Source organism: Cibotium barometz, chromosome 21 (assembly GCF_041138505.1).
Source record: "Cibotium barometz isolate CiBa-2024 chromosome 21, ASM4113850v1, whole genome shotgun sequence".
NCBI lineage: Eukaryota > Viridiplantae > Streptophyta > Polypodiopsida > Cyatheales > Cibotiaceae > Cibotium > Cibotium barometz.
The window spans coordinates 23,265,606-23,286,678 of NC_141066.1; the positions used below are offsets into that span (position 1 = coordinate 23,265,606).

Sequence of the window (21,073 nt, forward strand, 5' to 3'; positions counted from 1 at the left end):
ATACAAAATTTGGGCCGAATTCATTGCCATTAGAATCACCCCTGCTCTTCAGGATATTATTTTTGAAAAAAAGCATGGCTTTATAAAGGGGCGATCCATATATGACAATATTTATGCTGCTATGTTTGGTAGGGATGTGGGTCTAAGGACTAAGCATAAATGTATTCTCTTGCAGTTAGACTTGAAAAAATCATATGATAGGGTGCATTGGTCATTTGTGGCTAGAGTAATGGAAAAAATGGGGGTTGGCTCCATAATGTCTTCCTGCATATACACTCTCACCTCGGGGGGCAAGTCTAACTTACTATTGAATGGAAGAGTTGTTGGGGGATTTGAGGTTAATAGATCAGTGAGATAGGGCTGTCCCCTTGCTCCCCTACTTTTTGCTATTGCTTCTCACCCTTTGATTAGGGTCCTAGAGATGGCCTCTTATGGAGGGAGGGTGACTAGTTTAAAGTTAAGCAATGGGGAGCAATTGGTTATCCAATGTTTTGTTGATGACTCTTTACTCTTCTTGGAAGCTGATAATGATAATGTCATGTTGGCTCTGAACATTATACAAGAGTTTGTTGATGCTTTAGGCTCCAAATGTAATATTCACAAGTCTAAATTAATTAGTCTGTTTGAAGACAATGACTTTGACTTGGAGTGATGGGCGTGTGAGGTGGTGAGGAGATGTCTGATGTTAGATATTTAGGGGTTCCATTTGGGGTGGATGTGACCAACAAAAGAGTTGATAGATTGGGCATTAGACAGATTCTTTGTGAAATTGAAGAAATGGGAGGGTATTAGGGTCCCCTTTCATGATAGGGTGGCAATATGCAACACAAAACTGAATGCCTATATAATGTTTCTATGCCTTGTGTTGGACTTTGGTAAAGGGCAGTGGCGGAAGACAATCAGACCTGTGAGAGATTTTGTGTGGCGGAATGCTGGGTCTAATAAATAGGCTTTGTCATGGCTGGCCTCGGACAGAATTAGCATGCCTAAGAGTGAAGGGGGGTTAGGCATTCTTCATCGTCCTTCCCATACTATTGCCAAGTTGGCTATGCTCCTTCCTAAATGTCTTCATCAAAAGGAGATTTGGTAAAAAATGCTAAGGGAACTTGTAGATTGTTCAACTGTCTATTTTGATGGAGTGTGGCAAGTCTAAGTTGGAAGGATAAAGTGTTCTCTCATGCCCCTCTCAAAATAACAGGGTCCCCACTGTGCAGGATGCTGTGTACTAATTGGAAAGAGGTGTTGGAACTCATGATCTGGGATGGCTGTGGTCAAGCATCAAGGAACTCTTTAATGTGTTTAGGGATCTGGTGGACTCATAAGTTCAACCCCCCTTTAGCTCTACAAGACCCCAAAATACCCAAAAGATTAAACAATAAGGGTTTAAGGGGATTTAATGACTGTTGGGATGAAGTATCAGTGGGTTGGAAGGAGCTTGAGCAATTGGAGATGGATCTTGCTTTATCTAATAGAGAAGCACAACTTGTCAGACGTGTTGGGAGGAGGTGCAGAAAGGCTGGACATCCATAGCAGTGGATGAATCTTGTTGGATTAGGGATTGGTCATGGTTTAATGGATCTAAGCTGGACATCCATAGTAGTGGATGAATCTTGTTGGATTAGGGATTGGTCATGGTTTAATGGATCTAAGCTGGACAGAGGCACAACCAAAGTTTTGTACAATGCTTTGAGAGGAAGTGAGGACAATGCCATTTACTGTAATAGAACTTGGAAAGTAAGTTGGAGCTCCAGCTCTGCTGTTGGAGAAGGAAGTGGGAGGCAATATGGGAGATGGAAATACCTAATTGGAGCAAGTTACATCTTTGTTGCCTTTATTGAGAATCTAGTAGGGACTAGACCAAAAGTCAAAATTTGGTTTAAAAAAAGGGATGTGAAGGGTAATGTATTGGAAAAACAAGCTCCTAGGGGTTGCTCAACTAAACCTTTGGTTGAAGCTTGCATTTTGCTTGGGTACCAGTTGTCATGGGATGAATCTTTTTTTGTCTTTGAGCATGATAGATAGGATTTAGTGTGTAGCTTGCTTAATGGAGGTTGATTAATGGAGGTTGATTAATCTGTTGATGATGGCTGACTGTGGTGGGGTTGGAAGGATGCAATGTAAAGTTTATCTTTTTTTATTATATATATATATATATATATATATATATATTATTGGTCCCAAAAAAAAAAGTAATCTAGATAAGTACAATATGATTATAAAGCATACATTCAAATACTTGTATTCAACACTCCATACGTTATGTTTGAAGCTTGGTTAAAAATTACTTGTTGTAAACAAACAAACAATCTAGTGAGCATATGCCCCCACATCTATTGTATATGTAGAAAAAAAACACTCTCTCTATCTATCTCTATCTCTAATTGTATAAACTGTGGACACACTTATATAAAAATCTCTCTCTCGGTCTCTGTCTCTCTCTCTCTCTATAATGCTAACTCACCTTCTCAATACAGAAGTCAGTACCCACCCTAGTGAGAGATATCTAGACTGTTATATGTTATGTGCCACAAAGTACTATATTACTCATCTTATCGACCACCTCCCTATATGCTCTCAGGGAAGGCTTGCCCTTGGTGCTTGCCCAGCGCCCTCTCTAGATGCTTTCATGGAAGGCAAATCTTTAGTGCTTGCGGATCTGAAGCTCCTCCTGGGAACGGGATTTTGCTTGCCTTCTGCAGGTGGAGATGTCCTCTTTTTTGATGTCGGAGAAGTTTTGTCTTCTGGCTCGGCGGGCCTCAGCTTGGGGTTGCTCTGGGATCGAGCTTTCGCCTTCGCTGACTGGGTAGCAGCCATGTAGCTGGGAACTGCAGAGGAACCTAATAAGGAGTCATCAAGCATGCCCGAGAAGCTCCGCCCATTTGACCCTTGCTTCGGTGCCGAGCGGTTGTTAGCCTTTCCTGCTGTCGGCTCTGCAGGCAGCGCTTGTCCCCCATTGGATGTCACGGCCTCACCATCTTGAGTGCCATTGCCCCTAGAAGAGCTGGACTTGCTTTGCTTCAAAGATGAAGACAACTGCTTTGGAATCGACATTGGAGATAACGCAGTTGGGCTCTTATGAAAGGACGGCAGAAGGTTCTCGGCTTCTGGGTGCGGTGACATGACTATAGAGCTCTGCTCGACTGATTCAAACAGTGGTGGGTTTCGAGCTTGCATGTTTGCCACTACAGTGCTTGCAGGCATGTGCATTCCGTTTTCGGTATCTGCTTCTGAGTAACTGTCATTTCTATCTTGTGAGTTCTCGTCCAGGTAAGCAGTTTCCCAAGGGCGGGCAGCCATCCACCGTTCCAGCCAGCTCCAACCCCAGTGAGATTCATCATGTTCACTGTCAATGACCAAAGAGTTTTCCTTTTGTGCAGATCTCCAAAGCTGGAACAATAAAAGGAGCATGTCAGTACTACAATAAGTAAATGATGTAAGTCTGCAATAAGCTACATTTATAATTTGTACATGTACACTATATGCATAAAAATAGACTCGCAAATGCGTGAATGTGCATGTGTGTGTGTGTGAGAGAGAGAGAGAGAGAGAGAGAGAGAGAGAGAGGCTGCAATAAGCAGTCTCCACAGAACTGTTGAAGTAAGGTTGCCAGTCACACATGCATCACGGATGTTCACATATATGCCTCATGCACTTAATCACTCATGCATCTGGACACTTGTCCGTTAGTGTGTAACTGGTTGTAACGACCTCTTACTCTCTATATAATAGAGGTCACTGCTTGTACACGTAACTTGTACATAATACAATGCTGTTATTGTAGCTACCTTGGCTAGACTCTGTGCTTGTCTATGCGTACATCTACAGTAGCTATGACTGCCTACTAACAATCTAATATGTGTTATAGCCTCCTCTATATTGTGACATGGTTCAGAGCCTTCTCCGGGCTCCTGTGGGTGTGCCCACCCACCTCTGCTGCCCTGTTCGATGGAGCTCCTCCATGCCATCTCCATAAAGCTGCAACCCTGCATCGACCACAAGGTGATCTTGATGGTGAGCTTGTACCGCCTCGCCTAGTTTCTTCCATAATGCTGTGGTTACTTCACTTGCTACAGACAAATAGCCTACAGCATCCATCTCCTTCAACAAAGGGGGGCTCTTTCATGGCACTACAGGAGCTGCAGCCTCCTCCCATGAGGGACCATCGTTCACCCCAACAATCCAGCCCCCTCTAACGACAAGGGGCACTTCACTGCCCTTGCAGCAGCCCCCTCCCAGGCCCCTTGCCCAAATTTGCAGCTTTGTTTTTCTCTCTTTGATGCAGCCTGTGGTTTTTGTGCCGTGCCCACTATGGGGGGTTTTTTCCATCCAAGTTTAAAACAAGCCTTGTAAGGTCTCCACAGACTAAGCCCAAGGATCATCTGACCTAGAACCGAAGCCCTAACCAGGTTTCATAGCCCCGACATCGTATGCATCGCATGACTGCGATAGGTTGTGGCTAGCGACTCACCACCCAACCATAGAGTCCTCTAGGCTCATCCCCAAGCCGCCATGAGCCTGCTTGGTACCGATGGCCCCAACGTAGCGTCCCATACCATTAGGCCAAACCACCCACCTTGCAACTCCATGGTCATGAGGTCTTGCATGCCCGTGGTAGCCCGCATGTCCACCATGTGGATACCTCAATAACTCATCAGTGCCCCCAAGGTCACTACATAGTAATAACCTTTCTATTATTGGCTCTTTCTTCATTTATAAGCTTTCTTGCTTTATTTATAAGCCTTTAGCCATTATTAACCCTAGGCTGTTAATTATAAGCTCTTAACCAATCTAGACCTCATCTTGCTAGCACCCTTAGCCCACATGTGAACCCTCCATGTCCACATGTCCCGGCTAAGCCCTAACCCTAACTTGGGTTAGTCCATTTCCCTAGACCTAACCCTAGGCTTGTGGGGACATACCATACTTCCCTCCTTCTGTTCAATTCACATCTTCATAAATGCATAAGGAGACAAGTCTATGTAAGCAAATGCCTGGATGCGGACATTCATTCATAGCATCTACTCAAGTCCATTGCCTCTTACCTAGGCCACTGTAAGACTCCTCTTGTAGATTTGTTACAAAGATCCAATTGCTTACTATCAATCCAAGTTTCATCCAAGAGTTGAATCCCAATAGGACATCCATCTTGAAGTGCAACAAGCTCTACCATAACAACCGTAGCACAAATCCACATCAACTCAACTATCATACCAAATAGCATTCTGCATTAGTTGTTGGCAAATACGCACTAACAAGTCCTAGTGCCATATACTTTCAACACAATATTCTAACCACAAGATCTTCCCTTTCCAATCGTCATCTTAGATTGAAGGGAGATTGTATTTTACCACATAACCAGTAGATACTCATGTCTATTTTAGGACAAGCATAAAACTCTCCATCAATTTCTCCATATGTCACTACATTTTCCCCCCCCAAAGAAAAGATCCTTCCATTAGTTACCAAGAACATAGCCAAATGGGCTAAGTACATGACCTAGTCTCAATCATGGGAGACAAGAAAACAATAGGGGATAGAGGGATGGGCTCTTCCTCACTGGCTAGCCGCTCTCAGAGGAAGGCTATCTCATACGATGGGGGGGAGGGGGAACAACGAAATAGATGGCTTGTAAAGCCAAGTAATCTTGCTATCTCTGATCCGAGGAAAGGATCGTTGCACCAAATTTGCAAAAAAGCATCTTAGCGCTTTTGCATATGCTCAGAGTTGCCTTGAAGTTTCTCCCACTGGCCATAGAGGGTGTGTATGATGTTAGCGGGTGGCGTGGTAGTACGCTCTATGGCCTTGTTGTATCAAACACGCCAAATGTGCCATGTTGCTATAGTGCTGGATCTTCCGTCTTTGAAATGGGCTTGTGGTATGCCTCCCAACTAGGATTGCTAATAACGGGCTTGTCATGATATTGTAGTGAGAGAAGAAGGGCAAGGTCCTCTCTCGTCTCCTCATATTCTAGGGCCGGTGATGTCTCAGAGGCCCAAGTTATATTGCCTCCTAGGTGATGGTGCGGGTGGTGGCTGGTTCATGGTGAAAATGCGAAGGGTCTGCAACCAAACCTGTTCTGCCTTGGGCCAATCCTAGAGGCAATGCCGTTGTGACTCTAGAGAGTGTCCACATCTAGAACAGATAGCTGATCGACCTCCAACTGCCAGCTAGGTGTCCACTGTTAAGCTCTTATGTGCTGTTTGTCGAAGGAAAAGAGTAATCTTCCATGGTCAAATGCTGTCCAACAACCGCTTCCAAAATCCACGAAGGAAGTGCGTGGGGATGCCCTGTGTCTGCTAGTGAGCTACATGCGTTGGCATATTATCATCCTCTGGCATCTGAATCTTGCGTCCTAGACGGATTGCACTCAAAGAAGGGCATCCTTGGGGGAGAAGGGGTCGTTCCACTTACATCCAACTTTAGATTAGTGGTTTGGACTTGGACCAAGAGGCTTCCTCCTGGCATGGATATGGCGGAGCATGGGTAGTTTTGCCATGGGCCCTTGTGGGTAGGCACAAGTGGTATGGGACGCTAGGGTTGACTGGCTCATGGGAGTGGGAGTCGGGACCTTAGCCCTTGGCTCGGCGGAGGTTTGCGGACGTGAACCTATGATTGGGTGGTGAGCTTGCCTCCACCCCTTTTATTTGTTTCTCTAAACTTGTTTGTGCCTATGTATTACGTTGAATCCTGGAGTGATCTCGTGGTATCAGAGCAAGCCTAGTCGTGGAGGCGGGGAAAAGCAAGGTTTGTGTGTTGTCGTGTTTTTATCAAGGTTGCCTAAGCTAGGTATCTCTTGGTCACCATAACTGTGTTTTGAATTTGCAAGAAGTAGGTTCTTTTTCAGGTTTTTGCTGGCAAGGTAAGGTGCATGTGGTTTCTGAGAGAAGGGGAACAAAGGGGAGATTTGTATGCATGCGTGCGGGCGGAAATCGTCCCGGGAAACCCCTGGTTAACCCTAGATTTTCTCTCAGAATGGATATGATGTAACCTTTTGGTCTCATAGGTCATTTTGGCCTTTTGAAGACGTTAATACACCTTTCTTTCTTTCTTTCTTTGTGATGTTAGTGCTGCAGTTTAGGACTGTTTGTCATGGTGTAGGTGGTGATGTTTGGGCTGTCGACTAGCAGCCAGACCCATATGAAAAAGAGCATCATGTGCAGGTTATGTAAGCAGCAGGTGGCTGTCTGATATGATTGGATATGCCCTGAAACAGGTGTCAACAGCAGCCAAGCAAAGGCTGCATAGGACAGCAGCCCTGCACACAGCAGAACTGCTGTGTGCAGGGCTGTAGGCTTGGACCAGGCCGTACAGGTCTGTGTAGTACAGCACTGGTTAGTAAGCTGTACATCAGCAGCATGCTGTACAGTTGCTGGGAAGCAGATGGTACAGGGCTTGACGCAGGCTGGACATGCTGGTGCACATGTGCAGAGCAGTTAGACAGTAGTTGGTCAGCACATATAGAGAGAAAGCAGCAGTTGGGTACTAGTTTTTTTGGAAGAGGAAAAGCTCTATTATGCCACTTATAGGGTTATTGCTTTTTTTTTTTTCAACTGGCCTTTGGCCCAAGATCCTCCTATAGTTACCAAATTTCATCGTGTGTAGACAGCCACATGTAGGCGCTTATTTATCCACCTGTAGGCGATGCTGACGAGGAAGCACCAAGGGGGGTTTTGAACCCAAGACCTCTTGGTCCTAGGCAAACACTTTCACCACTTGAGCTATCACCTCATTGGTGGGTTATTGCTTTTTTTAAAAACTCAACAGTCATGCTATTTTTTATTATAAAAAAGCATGGGGTTGTTTTTATTGAAAAAAGCAAGGGGTGGGGCAGTTTTTAGTGCCCAGTTTATAAAAGGCCTGTTTTTTTTGGAAAAAAAGCACTTAGGTGGTTTTTAAGCCATAAAAAGGGAAAGCCTTGGGCCCTTTGTACTCATCCCGTTATAGCACTAATAGCTCCTTTGTTCGCACTCGAGGCTTTTGCGGGTGATAAAAGGAGAGGATCCAAGAGGTGGTTGACTCTTGGCTCAACCACTAGAACGTACACTTTGAGTTTCACACATTCCCGGAAGCTCGAAAGCTATAGATGGTTAGAGGTCTCATGAAGGGGAAAGTGTTGGTTGACATGGTGGAGAGAACTCAGGAATAAACCGAGTACTTGGGTGGATTTTGAGATAGTGTTTTGTGATGAGCTTCTCCAGGAGGAGGATGAGTTTGATAGTGGCCAAGTTTACAGACTTGGACATAAGAAACCTGTCTTTCCAGTGTCCACATGTATTTGCAGAGATTCAGAGAGTTGTAGTCCCGAGCGGCACACATGGATGCTACAACGTTGTGTGGATTTTTTATTTGTGGGTTGGCATGGCAATACAAGCTTCAAGTACAGAATAATCATAGCAAGACACCGGAGGATGCCATCTGGTGTGCTAGGATTTATGAGGAGATGATGGCCGACTAGAGGGAGAAGAACCGTCTTTGAGAAACCTCAAACCATAGGAACCTCTGAGCAGGATTCCAGGTTTAAACGAAAGTGTAAGTCTGAGAAGGATCCACAAGACTAAACCCAGTCTTCGAGTAAACCCAATTTGAAGAAAAATTAGAGCAGTGTTTTTTGTGCGGTCAGAAGGCCATATGAAGGCGAGTTGACCGAAGTCACAAGTAACCCTCAAGTTCTTCCGTAGATTTTATTGTTTTAGGTCAAAGTGCTTGCATGTAATGAGTTTTAGCATGGCAGTCTTTGGTCCTAACGATTTGATACATATGTATAAGTCGGTGTTAGGGAAGACTCTACGCATCCTTTTTGACCTTGGTAGGCTGGTAGCACTAACAACTTTGTTAATGCCACATTTGTGTAGAGCTGGGAGTGAAGACACAACCGAGTGATCATGTGTATCGTGTGAACCTAGTGGCGTGACATGGGCACATTTGGGATAAACATATGTCTCAGTTATTGATATATATTCAGAGTTATGTGTCCATATGGATTGAAAGGTTCATGTTTGTCCTTTGTAATGAAAGATGCTCCAGTATATTTGAGGGGTGATTTTGTGGTCCCACTCTCTATTTCTTGTAACACAGTAGTTGCTAGTGTTAAATGTGTTGATGCCCTTTCATCTGATGTTAATTGTGGGTTGTAATAGTTAAGTTGGATATTTGGGAAACATTGGTTTAGCAAGCATCAAAGTGTACTTTCATAGATGTTTTCTCTACTGAGTTAGGTTTTGGTTTTCTAGCTGGACAATTGGTTGTTCACAAGATTGTTTAATCCATGGGTCTCAGCCTTTGAGGATGAGCCAGCTGGGGATTGCCAGACAATAGTTGGAATATCTCAGGATTGGGACAGATTGCATGGCGTATTTCCCTTGTGGGAGTTCCATTAGGACAAGACTTGTTGGACGTGTTGTGTGAATTATTTCAGTGTTATTCCAATGGTTTACTTGTAGGGCGGACCGTGACATGGGGTGGAGGTGTAGTGCACCAAGACTTAGTTGGAAAAGGATTGATCACCCTGACTTGGCTTTACAAGTCTCAAGGAAATTTTATATAATGTGTATCCTAGTGGTATGGGACACTAGGATCTGCTGCATGTAGAGTTTTTGGGTGTATATATTTTCCAACCTTGCTATGTTCTGTCCTTATGGGAGGGTAGTTACCCTAAGCTAGACAGAGTTACGCAAGACTTGACAAGGAAATCGGAAGGGTAATTTGGATGGTGTTGCATGCATGGAAGCCTTGCTGCATCGATCCACAGTCCTAAGCGTGATTAAGAACAAGATGTTGAATAAACATGATTAAGATAGAGGAGACAGAAGAAGAGAGAGAGAGTTGGTGTCAGGTTTTCTTGTATTAATATGGTTCAAAAAGGCTACCGAATGATTGTACATGATGTAGGTCCTTGGTGAATCCCAAAGGGGTGACCTCTAGCCCCTTCTACATGCTAGATGCTGGAGCTACTTCTTAGAATGTTGAATGTGCTGAATATGGAATGAAATGATGACTTCTTGCTTATATATATGCTGAGGTTGCTGGTCAGCCAGCCCTAAAGCTGTTGGCCTGTTGCTGGACAAATAATAGGCATTAAATTCCTTTAATATGCTGCGCTTTACTTCACTGCTGTCCCTTGTGCTAGCCTTTACACTGATGATAGCCAATTGGCTGCTAGAGCCCCCTATGGGCTGCCGACTGTTGCCTGAATGCCCCTCATGGTTGTTGACTGGGTTTCCATGCTCTCTTATGATGCTGATGCTGATCAGGGATTATACTGTTCATGCCGGAGATTAGCCATGGTACGGGCGTGCACGTGACATCCCCTCCTGCTAAACTTGATGACGGGATGGACATGTTGGGTTTTATGCTGTGTATGCACCCACAGGAGTGCTAGTGATCATCAGTAGGTTACTGGGGCACTTTTTACTTCAGTTAGTGGAGGGTTTTTCCCCCAGTTTAGTTCATTTTCACTTATATGCAGTTTATAAGTGTTTTGGTCCACCCGGCACATTTATGGCCGGTCATGTGAACACTTATCCTTTAGGGGTCACTATCATGTGGCTTGTACTTCACTTTTTTATTCATTGAAGCATATTGGGAGTCGTGTTCCTTCATCTCTTTGTTTCCACGCCTGTTTGAGCTAGTGAAAACCCTAACCCTAATCCTTCTAAGTCTTCATTTGGTATCAGAGCTTGAAGCTCAGCTCTTGCCCTGCCCATACGCTGCCAGTACTCCTGAGCGCCGTACAGTTACTGTACAGCCCGTACAACAGTACCTGCTAGTACTGTTCCAGCTCTGCGCAGCAGAGAGGTGCTTCCGTACAGTTAGCGCTGCCTTACTGTACCTGACCGTACACTGTGCCGCCTTCATTAACACCTGTGCGCCGCCTTCATTTCAGTACAAGTCAGCGCTGCTTCAGTACCCGATTGTACCTGCTTCACCCGTACTGTACCTGCATACAGTCGACAGCAGCTGACGTGTACCTGCTCACACCTTCCGTACCTGGCGACTGTACCAGGCGACTATACAAATCTGCGCATGCTGTGAACCTGCTTCAGTACCCGACTATAACTGCTTCGACTGTACCTGCTGTGAGACTTCCAGATCTGCAGAGTACTCATACGCACTGTTCAGTACAGTGCTCTGTCTGAAAGTACATCCGTCGTACTTTCACCGTACCTGCAACTTGCTCCGTACAGTACACTGTACCTGCACAGTACAACAGTCATTTGCGTTGAAATCTCAACTCTGGTAAGCAGTACAAGTCTTGAATATTGGGCATTTTTATTTTCTCTGTGAAAATATACAGGCACAACAGGCAGATTTTCTAGCAAGGAAATATACAGGTTTTTTGCACAGTTTGGGTGCAGCAAATTTTGGGGCATTTTGGCATTGTGTACGCCATTTGCTGCTCTACTCAGTCATTGGTGCATTAAGCTGCACATTCAGAGGATTGAGAGTGCAGGCAGATTTGGGTAAACTGTATTCAGTGGAGTACAGTTGTTATCAGGGTTTTTGCTTTTGGGTTTTTTGGTAAACAGGTACAACATTGTGCGTAAAGCATAATGGCAAATCAACAGCAAAGTGATGTATTCACATATTTGTCTAAGGAAGACAAATTGGATGGCACGAACTACTCCTTGTGGAGTTTTATGCTGAAAAATGTGCTTGTGGCAAAAGGTCTTTGGGATTTCGTTAGTGGTGATGAACCACGTCCAGGTCCATTGGCTCCAGAGACTCCTCCCCAAGGGGGTGCTCGTGGACGAGGACAACAGGTACAGGCTCCAGGACAGCCATTGCCTGTTCAGAGAACAAATGCTCAAAAGACATGGGATGCCAGGGATGCACAAGCATTGTCACTCATTGCATTGTCAGTTCAGAGGTCCATTATACCTCATATTCGGTCAGCTGGCTCTTCACAGAATGCATGGGTGACTTTGGAGCAAATGTATGCTGCTCGTAATGAGGCTAGGATCTCATTTTTGAAAAGAGAGCTGGAAAATCAGAAAATGAATGAAGGAGATGATATGTCTAGCCACTTGAACAAGCTGCAGGATTTGAGAGAGCAACTCATCAATGTGGATGAGATTATTCCTGAGACACAGCTTGTGTCCACCATCTTGCACTCTTTGCCAAGATCTTACTTGGCTTTCCATACCTCTTTGAACCTCAGCATGAGGAATGCTGTTGAACCCCTCAAGTATCAGGAACTTGTTGCTCTCTTATTACAAGAGGAGCAAATGAGGAAGAATATGAATATGAACACAAATGCTGAACAAGCATTTACTACAGGTCAAAAGGGGAAAGGGAAATCTCAGCCAAAGAGTGCAAATCAAAATTCAGGTGATGGTGGTTCTTCACAGGATACCAAGAAAAGTGATGGACAGCCCAAGAAGAAGGGCAAATGTCATTATTGTAAGAAGCCAGGTCACTACATCACGGAATGTAGGAAGAGGATTGCCAAAGAGAAGGCAAAGGAAGCTGGGATGTCTGTTAATGATGCTCCTAAAGCTCCTCCAGAGACTGCTTCTTTTGTTGAGGACAGGGATTACTGTTTCTATACATGCAGCTATGATGCCTCTTGGTCTTCACAGGCACTCAGTATGACAGAGCATGCATGTACTTGGTATTTTGATAGTGGTGCCTCAAAGCATATCACATCTCGCAGGGATTTGTTTAGTCATGTTGGCCCTGCCCCTGTTGGCAAAACTGTTCAGTGTGCCAACAATGCTTCATATCCAGTGTGTGGCATTGGGGAGATTCAGCTAACAGCCATTGATGGCTCCATTCTCCGCCTTACAGATGCCTTATATGTACCAGGGATAAAGAAGAATTTGTTGTCCATTTCTTCTTTAGCACATTGTGGAATGCAAGTCCACTTTGATGATGATAAATGCATGGTCAGAGACAAAGCAAATGCCTTGACCTTGATGCTTACTGGTACATTATGTCATGGACTTTATGAGTTGGATGCATTTCAGCCAGTGGATCAGTCTGCTTATCATGCATTCACTCTTACTTCAGCTATGGTTGATGCAGAGTTATGGCATGCTCGCATGGGGCATGTAAATTTTGGTAGTCTTATGCTTATGCAACGACATAATATGTTTACAGATCTACCTCTCATGGAGAAGCCTCCAGATCACATTTGTGAAGGATGTATTTTGGGAAAAATGCACAGGTTTTCCTTCCCACGTGATCAAGCTCTAAGAGCAACTGCAAAGTTGCAACTTATACACAGTGATCTTTGTGGTCCCATGCAGACGAAGTCATTAGGTGGTTGCTTTTATTTTGCAACATTTATTGATGACTTCTCTCGTATATGCTGGGTCTATCCTTTGACACAGAAATCACAGGTATATGATGCATTTTTGGCCTTTATAGCACTTGCTGAGACAGAGTCTGGATGCAAGGTGAAGACTCTCCGTTCTGACCGAGGGGGGGAATATATGTCACATGTGCTGAATTCTTTTCTTGGGAGTAGAGGTATAAAACATCAGTATACTACTCCTTACACTCCACAGCAGAATGGGGTTGCAGAAAGGAAAAATCGGTCACTCATGGAGATGGCCAGATGTATGCTAAAGGCAAAAAGACTACCACATATCTTTTGGGTGGAAGCAGTAATGTGTGCTTGTCATATTTTGAATCGATGTCCCACAAAGGCATTGGTTTCTATTACTCCTTTTGAGGCTTGGCATGGCCGCAAGCCTTCTGTATCGCATTTTCGTATCTTTGGGTGCCTTGCATATGCACACATACCCAAAGAGTTGAGGAGGAAGCTTGATGATAAAGCCACAAAATGCATTTTTGTTGGGTATAGCCGTGAAAGCAAGGGCTACAGGTTATATGACCCACTATCCAGGAAGATATTTATCAGCCGGGATGTGATTTTTGATGAAAAATCAGAATTATCCATGGCTGGTTATGAGGCAAATCAGGCTGAAAATGATGTATTTGAAGGTCTTCTACCCATGGAGTTTCATTCCACAGTTGGTGATCCAACTCATGAGGGTAATGGACAGCCAGCAAATGATGTAGGTGGTGCAGAAATTCAGCAGCCAAATGAGCCAGAAGCTGAACCAAATATGGGACAGCAGGCACCACAGGTCAGACATATACCTAGATGGTATTTGAGGACACTACAGGACAGCCATTTAGAGGGTCCTCTTGCTGGTCGTACTCGTAGGGAGACAAGGACCAATGAGCATGCACACATCATGGATTTGAATCTGGTTATGGCAGCCAGTTTACAGGATGATGATGAGCCTGATTCGTTTGTGGATGCACGAGATAATGTGCATTGGAACAAAGCCATGCAGGATGAGATTGATTCTATTAAAAAGAATCAAACATGGGATTTGGTTGATCTGCCCAAAGGCAAGAAAGCCATTGGTACTAAATGGGTCTACAAGTTGAAAAGACATGCAGATGGATCCATTGACAGGTACAAAGCCCGTCTAGTTGCAAAGGGCTATGCACAGAAGAAGGGCATTGATTATGAGGAGACATTTGCTCCTACATCCCGTATGTCGACACTTAGGTGTGTCATTGCATTGGCTGCACATCGTGGTTGGGTTGTTCACCAGTTGGACATAAAGACTGCATTCCTACATGGGGACCTCGAGGAGGAAGTTTATGTATTTCAGCCCATGGGATTTGCAGAACATGGTCATGAGGGGAAAGTATGCAGGCTGAAAAAGGCCTTGTATGGTTTAAAACAAGCTCCACGAGCTTGGTATGCAAAAATAGATGCTTTTCTACTCACTCAGGGATTTGTGAACAGTCCATCAGAGACCACTTTGTATGTGAAGAAAGAAGAGACAGATCTGCTGGTCATCAGTCTTTATGTGGATGATCTCTTGCTCATGGGATCAAATGATGACAAAATTGCAGCATTTAAAGAGATACTGCAACAGACATTTGACATGTCTGACTTGGGCCTTGTACATTACTATTTGGGCATACAGTTTGTGCAGGATAACAGAGGCATTGGGTTGTTGCAATCACGTTATGTTGCTAAACTTCTGGAGAAGTTTAAATTTCAGGATTGCAAGCCTATTAGTACTCCTATGGAGCCTGGGATGAAACTGTCACTACAAGATGACAGTGTTTCCTTTGATGCCACTACATATGCTCAGGCTGTTGGGTGCCTCATATACTTGTGTAATACAAGGCCAGATATTCAGTATGCAGTCTCTCAGTTGAGCAGATTCATGCACAGCCCACGGTTGTCACATTGGCAAGCTGTGAAGCGTGTATTCCGTTATTTGCAGGGTACCTTGTCTCTTGGGTTGCTTTATCCTGAGGGGGGTGACATGCAGTTACATGCTTACAGTGATTCAGATTGGGCTGGTGATTTTGATACCAGACATTCCACTAGTGGGAATTGTTTCTTTCTTGGCGCTTCATGCATTTCTTGGCTAAGCAAGAAACAGACCACAGTGGCCACTTCATCTTGTGAGGCAGAGTACAGAGCAGCCTACACTACTACTGTTGAGTGTGTTTGGCTGCGTCGTCTTATGACTGATATGGATATTTCAGTGGAGGAGCCTACACCTATCTATACTGATAGTCAGAGTGCCATTGCTGTGGCCAGGAATCCTGTGTTTCATGCTCGCACGAAACACATTGAGATTCACTATCATTTTGTTCGGGAGAGACTCCAGGCAGGAGATATCAGTCTGATCTACTGTCCTACAGATCAGAATGTGGCAGACATCTTCACCAAAGCATTACCACGTCCGAAATTTGAAGCATTCCGCAATGCTTTGAATTTGTTTCCTTTTGGTAATGATGTACAGTGATCACATATCACTCCAGGGGGGTTTGTTGGGTTTTATGCTGTGTATGCACCCACAGGAGTGCTAGTGATCATCAGTAGGTTACTGGGGCACTTTTTACTTCAGTTAGTGGAGGTTTTTTCCCCCAGTTTAGTTCATTTTCACTTATATGCAGTTTATAAGTGTTTTGGTCCACCCGGCACATTTATGGCCGGTCATGTGAACACTTATCCTTTAGGGGTCACTATCATGTGGCTTGTACTTCACTTTTTTATTCATTGAAGCATATTGGGAGTCGTGTTCCTTCATCTCTTTGTTTCCACGCCTGTTTGAGCTAGTGAAAACCCTAACCCTAATCCTTCTAAGTCTTCAGGACACTCTATCATCCTTCCTTCTTGGACTACTGACTTTGATCATGATGATGCACTAAATATTGTCTTGATCAGGGATTATGCTGTTCATGCTGGAGATTAGCCATGGTACGGGCGTGCATGTGACATCCCCTTGGAATTTCTACTTTTGACTTTGACACTGACTTTGATTTTTTGTCTGAACACCTTCCACTACTGATCTCCACTTCCTTGCTGAAGAGTTGAGCATCTGTTCCACTGCTGTCCCCATGCTTGCTGTCCCTTTCCCTTAACACAACGGTGGGTCACTTGTCGGAATTGATCATGCTTGTTGCTAGGCCTTTGGAACTGATTTGAGAGCTTAATGATGTATTGGTTCTGATACCCTCAAGGAATGCTTTCCTCTAGCTTCGCCTATTGCAGACCACTCCATTTGCTACCCTGCTGCATTCTTTTGATGGATTTGCGCACCTCCTCGGGGCTTGCTTAGTGGTTGAGTGTGAAGGCTCCGATACCAATGTTGCATACGTAGTATGTTTTCTGGCTCGCAAGTTAGATGCTTATGCCAGTTTCAGGACTTGAATCGCGAGATGGTGGAAAATCAGTCTAGGGGTAGAGTTTCCTTTCTCTGGACTGATAATGGTGGCGAGTTTGTACCATTTGATGACTTCCTTGCTTTGAAGGGCATTCACCGACAGACTACAGTTCCTTACACTCCGCTGGAGCATGGAGTTGTGGAACGGAAGAACCGGACCGTCAAAAAGCTGGCTCGTGCTTTGTTGCATCATGCAGGTCTCCCTCTTGCTTTCTGGGGTGAAGCTGTGGCTACCTCAGTTTATCTCATTAACTGCTCTCACACAAAAGCGGTTGAGGGGATGACTTAGGAGGAGGCTTTTACGGGACACAAGCCTTTTGTTTCTCATCTTCGTGTTTTCAATTGTGTTGCTTATGTGCATGTTCCAGATAAGAAAAGGACCACACTTGCACCAAGTCATAGAGAATGATCTTCACAGGCTATAGTCTGAGATCCAAAAGGTATTGCTTTTAGGATCCGGAAATTGGTGACATCATCATTTCTTGTGATGCTCGGTTTGATGAGAGCTTGTTTGGCATTGATTTCTCTCCACCTAATCATCTACCGACTTTCTGGATGATCCATTCTCGACAGATGCTGGTGATCTTATACCTCTTCTACGCCAGCTGCTACTTTACAGCCACCCGTTCCTGTTGCACCAGCTTCTGTAGCTCCCAGTCCCTCTATGTGTCTTCTTTGACACCGGGATTACCCTCACTAGTGCTTACTTCATCACCACTTCGAGCAACAGTGGATGAGTCCTTTACTACAGTTGGATCTTCTTCTTTACGCTTTGAGAGGAAGGTTGGCCTACCTCGGTGGGTTGAGCAACTCTTTAGAGATTCTGGTCTCATTGATGCACAGCTCCATAATCAGATCTCTACCACCACCCCTGGACCTCGTCGTTCATCTCGGGCTTCCACATCTCATCACACAGTGAATTATGCTCTCATGAGATCTCTCCAGGAGATCGATGAGCCTGAGAGTCCAGAGGAGCCCGGAGGCTCTTTCACAGCTGTAGTGGCAGCAAGCCATGGAAGCAGAGATGGCCTCTATTTAGAGGAATAACACTTGGTCTTTGGTGCCACGGCCTTTACATTGTCGTGTTATTGGTGTGAAATGGATTTTCAAAGTCAAGTTTCATGCAGATGGTACTTTGTGGACAAGTACAAAGCCCGCCTTGTTGCTCGAGGATATGCTCAGAAGGCAGGTGAAGACTTGATGAGACATTTGCTCCTACAGCGAGGTATACCACCATTAGGATTGTTTTGGCTTTGGCTGCACACTTCCGATGGCTCATGTTCCATGTGAATATCAAGTATGCTTTTCTGAATGGAGATTTAGAGGAGGAAGTTTATGTTGAGCAGCTTCTTGGTTTTGTGATTCACGGACAGGACACCCATGTGTATCTTTTGCAAAAGGCTCTTTATGGTCTCAAAGAGGCACCTCGTGTCTAGTATCAGAAGATTGATGTCTTCTTGTTATCTCTTGGCTTTGAGAGGGCATATGTGAACACAATCTCTATGTGCTTCTGTCATGTGCAAGTTTGCCCATGGACATTTCCAGAAGCTATTCCAGAAGGGGCAGCCAGAAAAAGATGACTAGAACCAGGATTTGGAGCACAGAGTGCAGATGTAGCAATATGGGACTAGGAGAAGGACATGAAGAGGATGTTGTCAGCTGCATGAAGGGGTCTGTCGGCTGAACCAGAGAAGAGTCGGCTGTACCAGATGAGAGGCGGCTGTACCAGATGAGAGGCGGCTGCAGGCGTCTCAAGATATATGAGAACTTGTCCAGTCGGCTGGCCGATTGCTGGTCGGTCAGTTCTCCTTTTGTCCAAGGGCCTATAAAGAGGCATAGTGCTCATTGTTATGATCATTCATTCCACTAGGGAGTGGGTCAAGAACTAGGACTGTTTTGGTGTACTACACCTTTTCAAGAAGGCAGCCTATGGCTGTAGATGTAGGGTACCATTTTGTACCATATGAATATACTGAATTTCCAGCTCTCTCTCTCTCTCTCTCTCTCTCTCTCTCTCTCTTCTGTCTGCGTTTTTGCATCAGCATGTTCTAAGTGGTGTTTAGGGCTGAAAGAAGACTCTCAGAGCTTCCGCGTGTTACATTGGTATCAGAGCATCAGGCTCAGCAAAGCTAAACACTGATTCAGTCCCATATGATGGTGTACAGGTCCAAGGTACAGGAAAGTGCACCGATACGAAGCCCAAGGCAAGGAACACAAGATTGGGAAGAGCTCCCAGGAGGTTTGTTGGTGTTGTTTCACAAAGCCAAAGGGGATGGCAGTCCTGTGAGCCAGATAGGTTCTCGGGCAACGGTCCCAAGGGAGGATTATCCTCCAAGGGGTGATGTGAGAGTGCCAGACTCATTTCTCAGGAATGAAGACCAAGACAATGTTCAAAGTCAGGGCAGGAACGGATTGGGGACTGGATGGAACAGATGCATAGATCTTATTCAGAGTCAGAGTGGTTTTGGAGACTGGGCTGGGTTTTCAGAGAAAAGGGTTGCTAGAGATGGATGGATGACAGAGGGGTTCAGGGAACATAATGGGATGATGAGAGTCATCCAAGAACAGGTTGGAATCCCGTCATCAAGTTTAGTAGAGGGGGATGTCATGTGCAAGTTTGCCCATGGACATGTCCAGAAGCTAGTCCAGAAGGGGCAGCCAGAAAAAGATGACTAGAACCAGGATTTGGAGCTCAGAGTGTAGATGTGGCAGTATGGGACTAGGAGAAGGACATGAAGAGGATGCTGTCGGCTGCATGAAGGGGTATGTCGGCTGAACTAGAGAAGAGTCGGCTGTACCAGATGAGAGGCGGTTGCAGGCGCATCAAGATATATGAGAACTTGTCCGGTCGGCTGGCCGACTGTTGGTCGGCCAGTTCTCCTTTTGTCCAAGGGCCTATAAATAGTCATAGTGCTCATTGTTATGATCATTCATTCCACTAGGGAGTGGGTCAAGAACTAGGACTGTTTTGGTGTACTACACCTTTTCAAGAAGGCAGCCTATGGCTGTAGATGTAGGGTACCTTTTTGTACCATATGAATATACTGAATTTCCAGCTCTCTCTCTCTCTCTCTCTCTCTCTCTCCCTCTCTCTCTCTCTACTCTCCCTTTTGTCTGCGTTTTTGCATCAGCATGTTCTAAGTGGTGTTTAGGGCTGAAAGAAGACTCTCAGAGCTTCCGCGTGTTACAGCTTCTTTCTGATGGAGATATTTGTGTCATTGTTTTGTATGTTGATGGCCTCATTCTTTCTGGCTCAAATACTGGGTTGGTCACACAGGTTTAGTCCAAGCTTTCATAGACATTTGAGATGACTGATCTTGGCCTTCTACATTATTTTCTTGGGTTGGAGGTTCGGCAGAAAGATGACTGTATCTTCATTTCTCAGCAAAACTATGTGAAGAAGTTGCTCTCACCTTATGGGTTGTTAGATTGTACGGATGAAAGGACCAGATGTAAAGATGGGTACATTGCAGAAGAAACGCAGAAGTGCTGGAGCAGAGAGTGGGCTGCTGTCCCTAGATATGCTGTAGAGGAAAACGCTGAAGTGCTGGAGCAAGAAAGTGGACTGCTGTCCCAAGATGTGAGCTGATGAAAAATGTTGATGTGCTGGAGCAGAGAGGGCTGCTGTCCCAACGATGTACTGTAGTAGAGAGTGGGCTGCTGTCCCAACAAGGTGATCTGCTGCAAGAGAAACGCTGGAGTTGAAAGGCGATGATAATTTGATGTAGGGCAGGTGCCAGCAGCAACAGCAGCAGCAGATGTAGTCGATGATGTGGTCACTGATGTGGTGAATGATGACCGTGTGTAAATATATGAGGTGGGGGGCAAGGCCCACTATAAATATGGACTGGGGCTGCAGTGGGCCTGTCTAAAACAGGCCAACAGCCCCATGAGAGCTCATGACTGGATCACATCCAGTCAGCCAGCAGAAAAATGAGTCAGCCAGTATATATGATAGGTCGGCCAGCAGCAAGAAGCCAGTCGGCCATCAGAAAGCAAAAGCCAGTCGGACAGCTCATACAGTCCCCCCCCCCCACGACTAGCAAAACTGGGGAAATAACATGGACAATGGGGAAAAATGGAGAAACGCCTACATGGGCGGGCACACCCACAACAATGGCCCTAATATGTAATATGTACAGACAGGAGATGACTGCTAACAGACTACCCACCTATTTGATGGGGTTGTAACTTGTAACCCATGGACATGTTAGGAGTGGAATATGTTATAACTATTGTCCTTCAAGATCTTTATTAATGGGATTGCGTGGATCTTTGGTAGCCTTAAGTTCATTTCAATTTGGTGGGGTGAAAAGTAGCGACATACACAGAGCAACAACTTGCTTGTGTTTTTCTGAGCA

At 44.9% G+C, this 21,073-nt stretch overlaps 1 protein-coding gene across 4 annotated transcripts in view; it reads right to left on the reverse strand.

Moving 5' to 3' along the window:
* Positions 1–2,257: 2,257 nt before the first annotated feature.
* LOC147626968 (protein IQ-DOMAIN 8-like) overlaps positions 2,258–21,073 on the reverse strand; it is a 37,204-nt gene continuing 18,388 nt past the window's right edge. For all 4 annotated transcript variants that reach the window (XM_086815531.1, XM_086815530.1, XM_086815529.1 and 1 more), the window contains exon 6: positions 2,258–3,387. In XM_086815531.1, the coding sequence (XP_086671657.1) occupies positions 2,575–3,387 (813 nt within the window). In that variant the 3' untranslated portion in view covers positions 2,258–2,574. The remainder of the gene's footprint in view (positions 3,388–21,073) is intronic.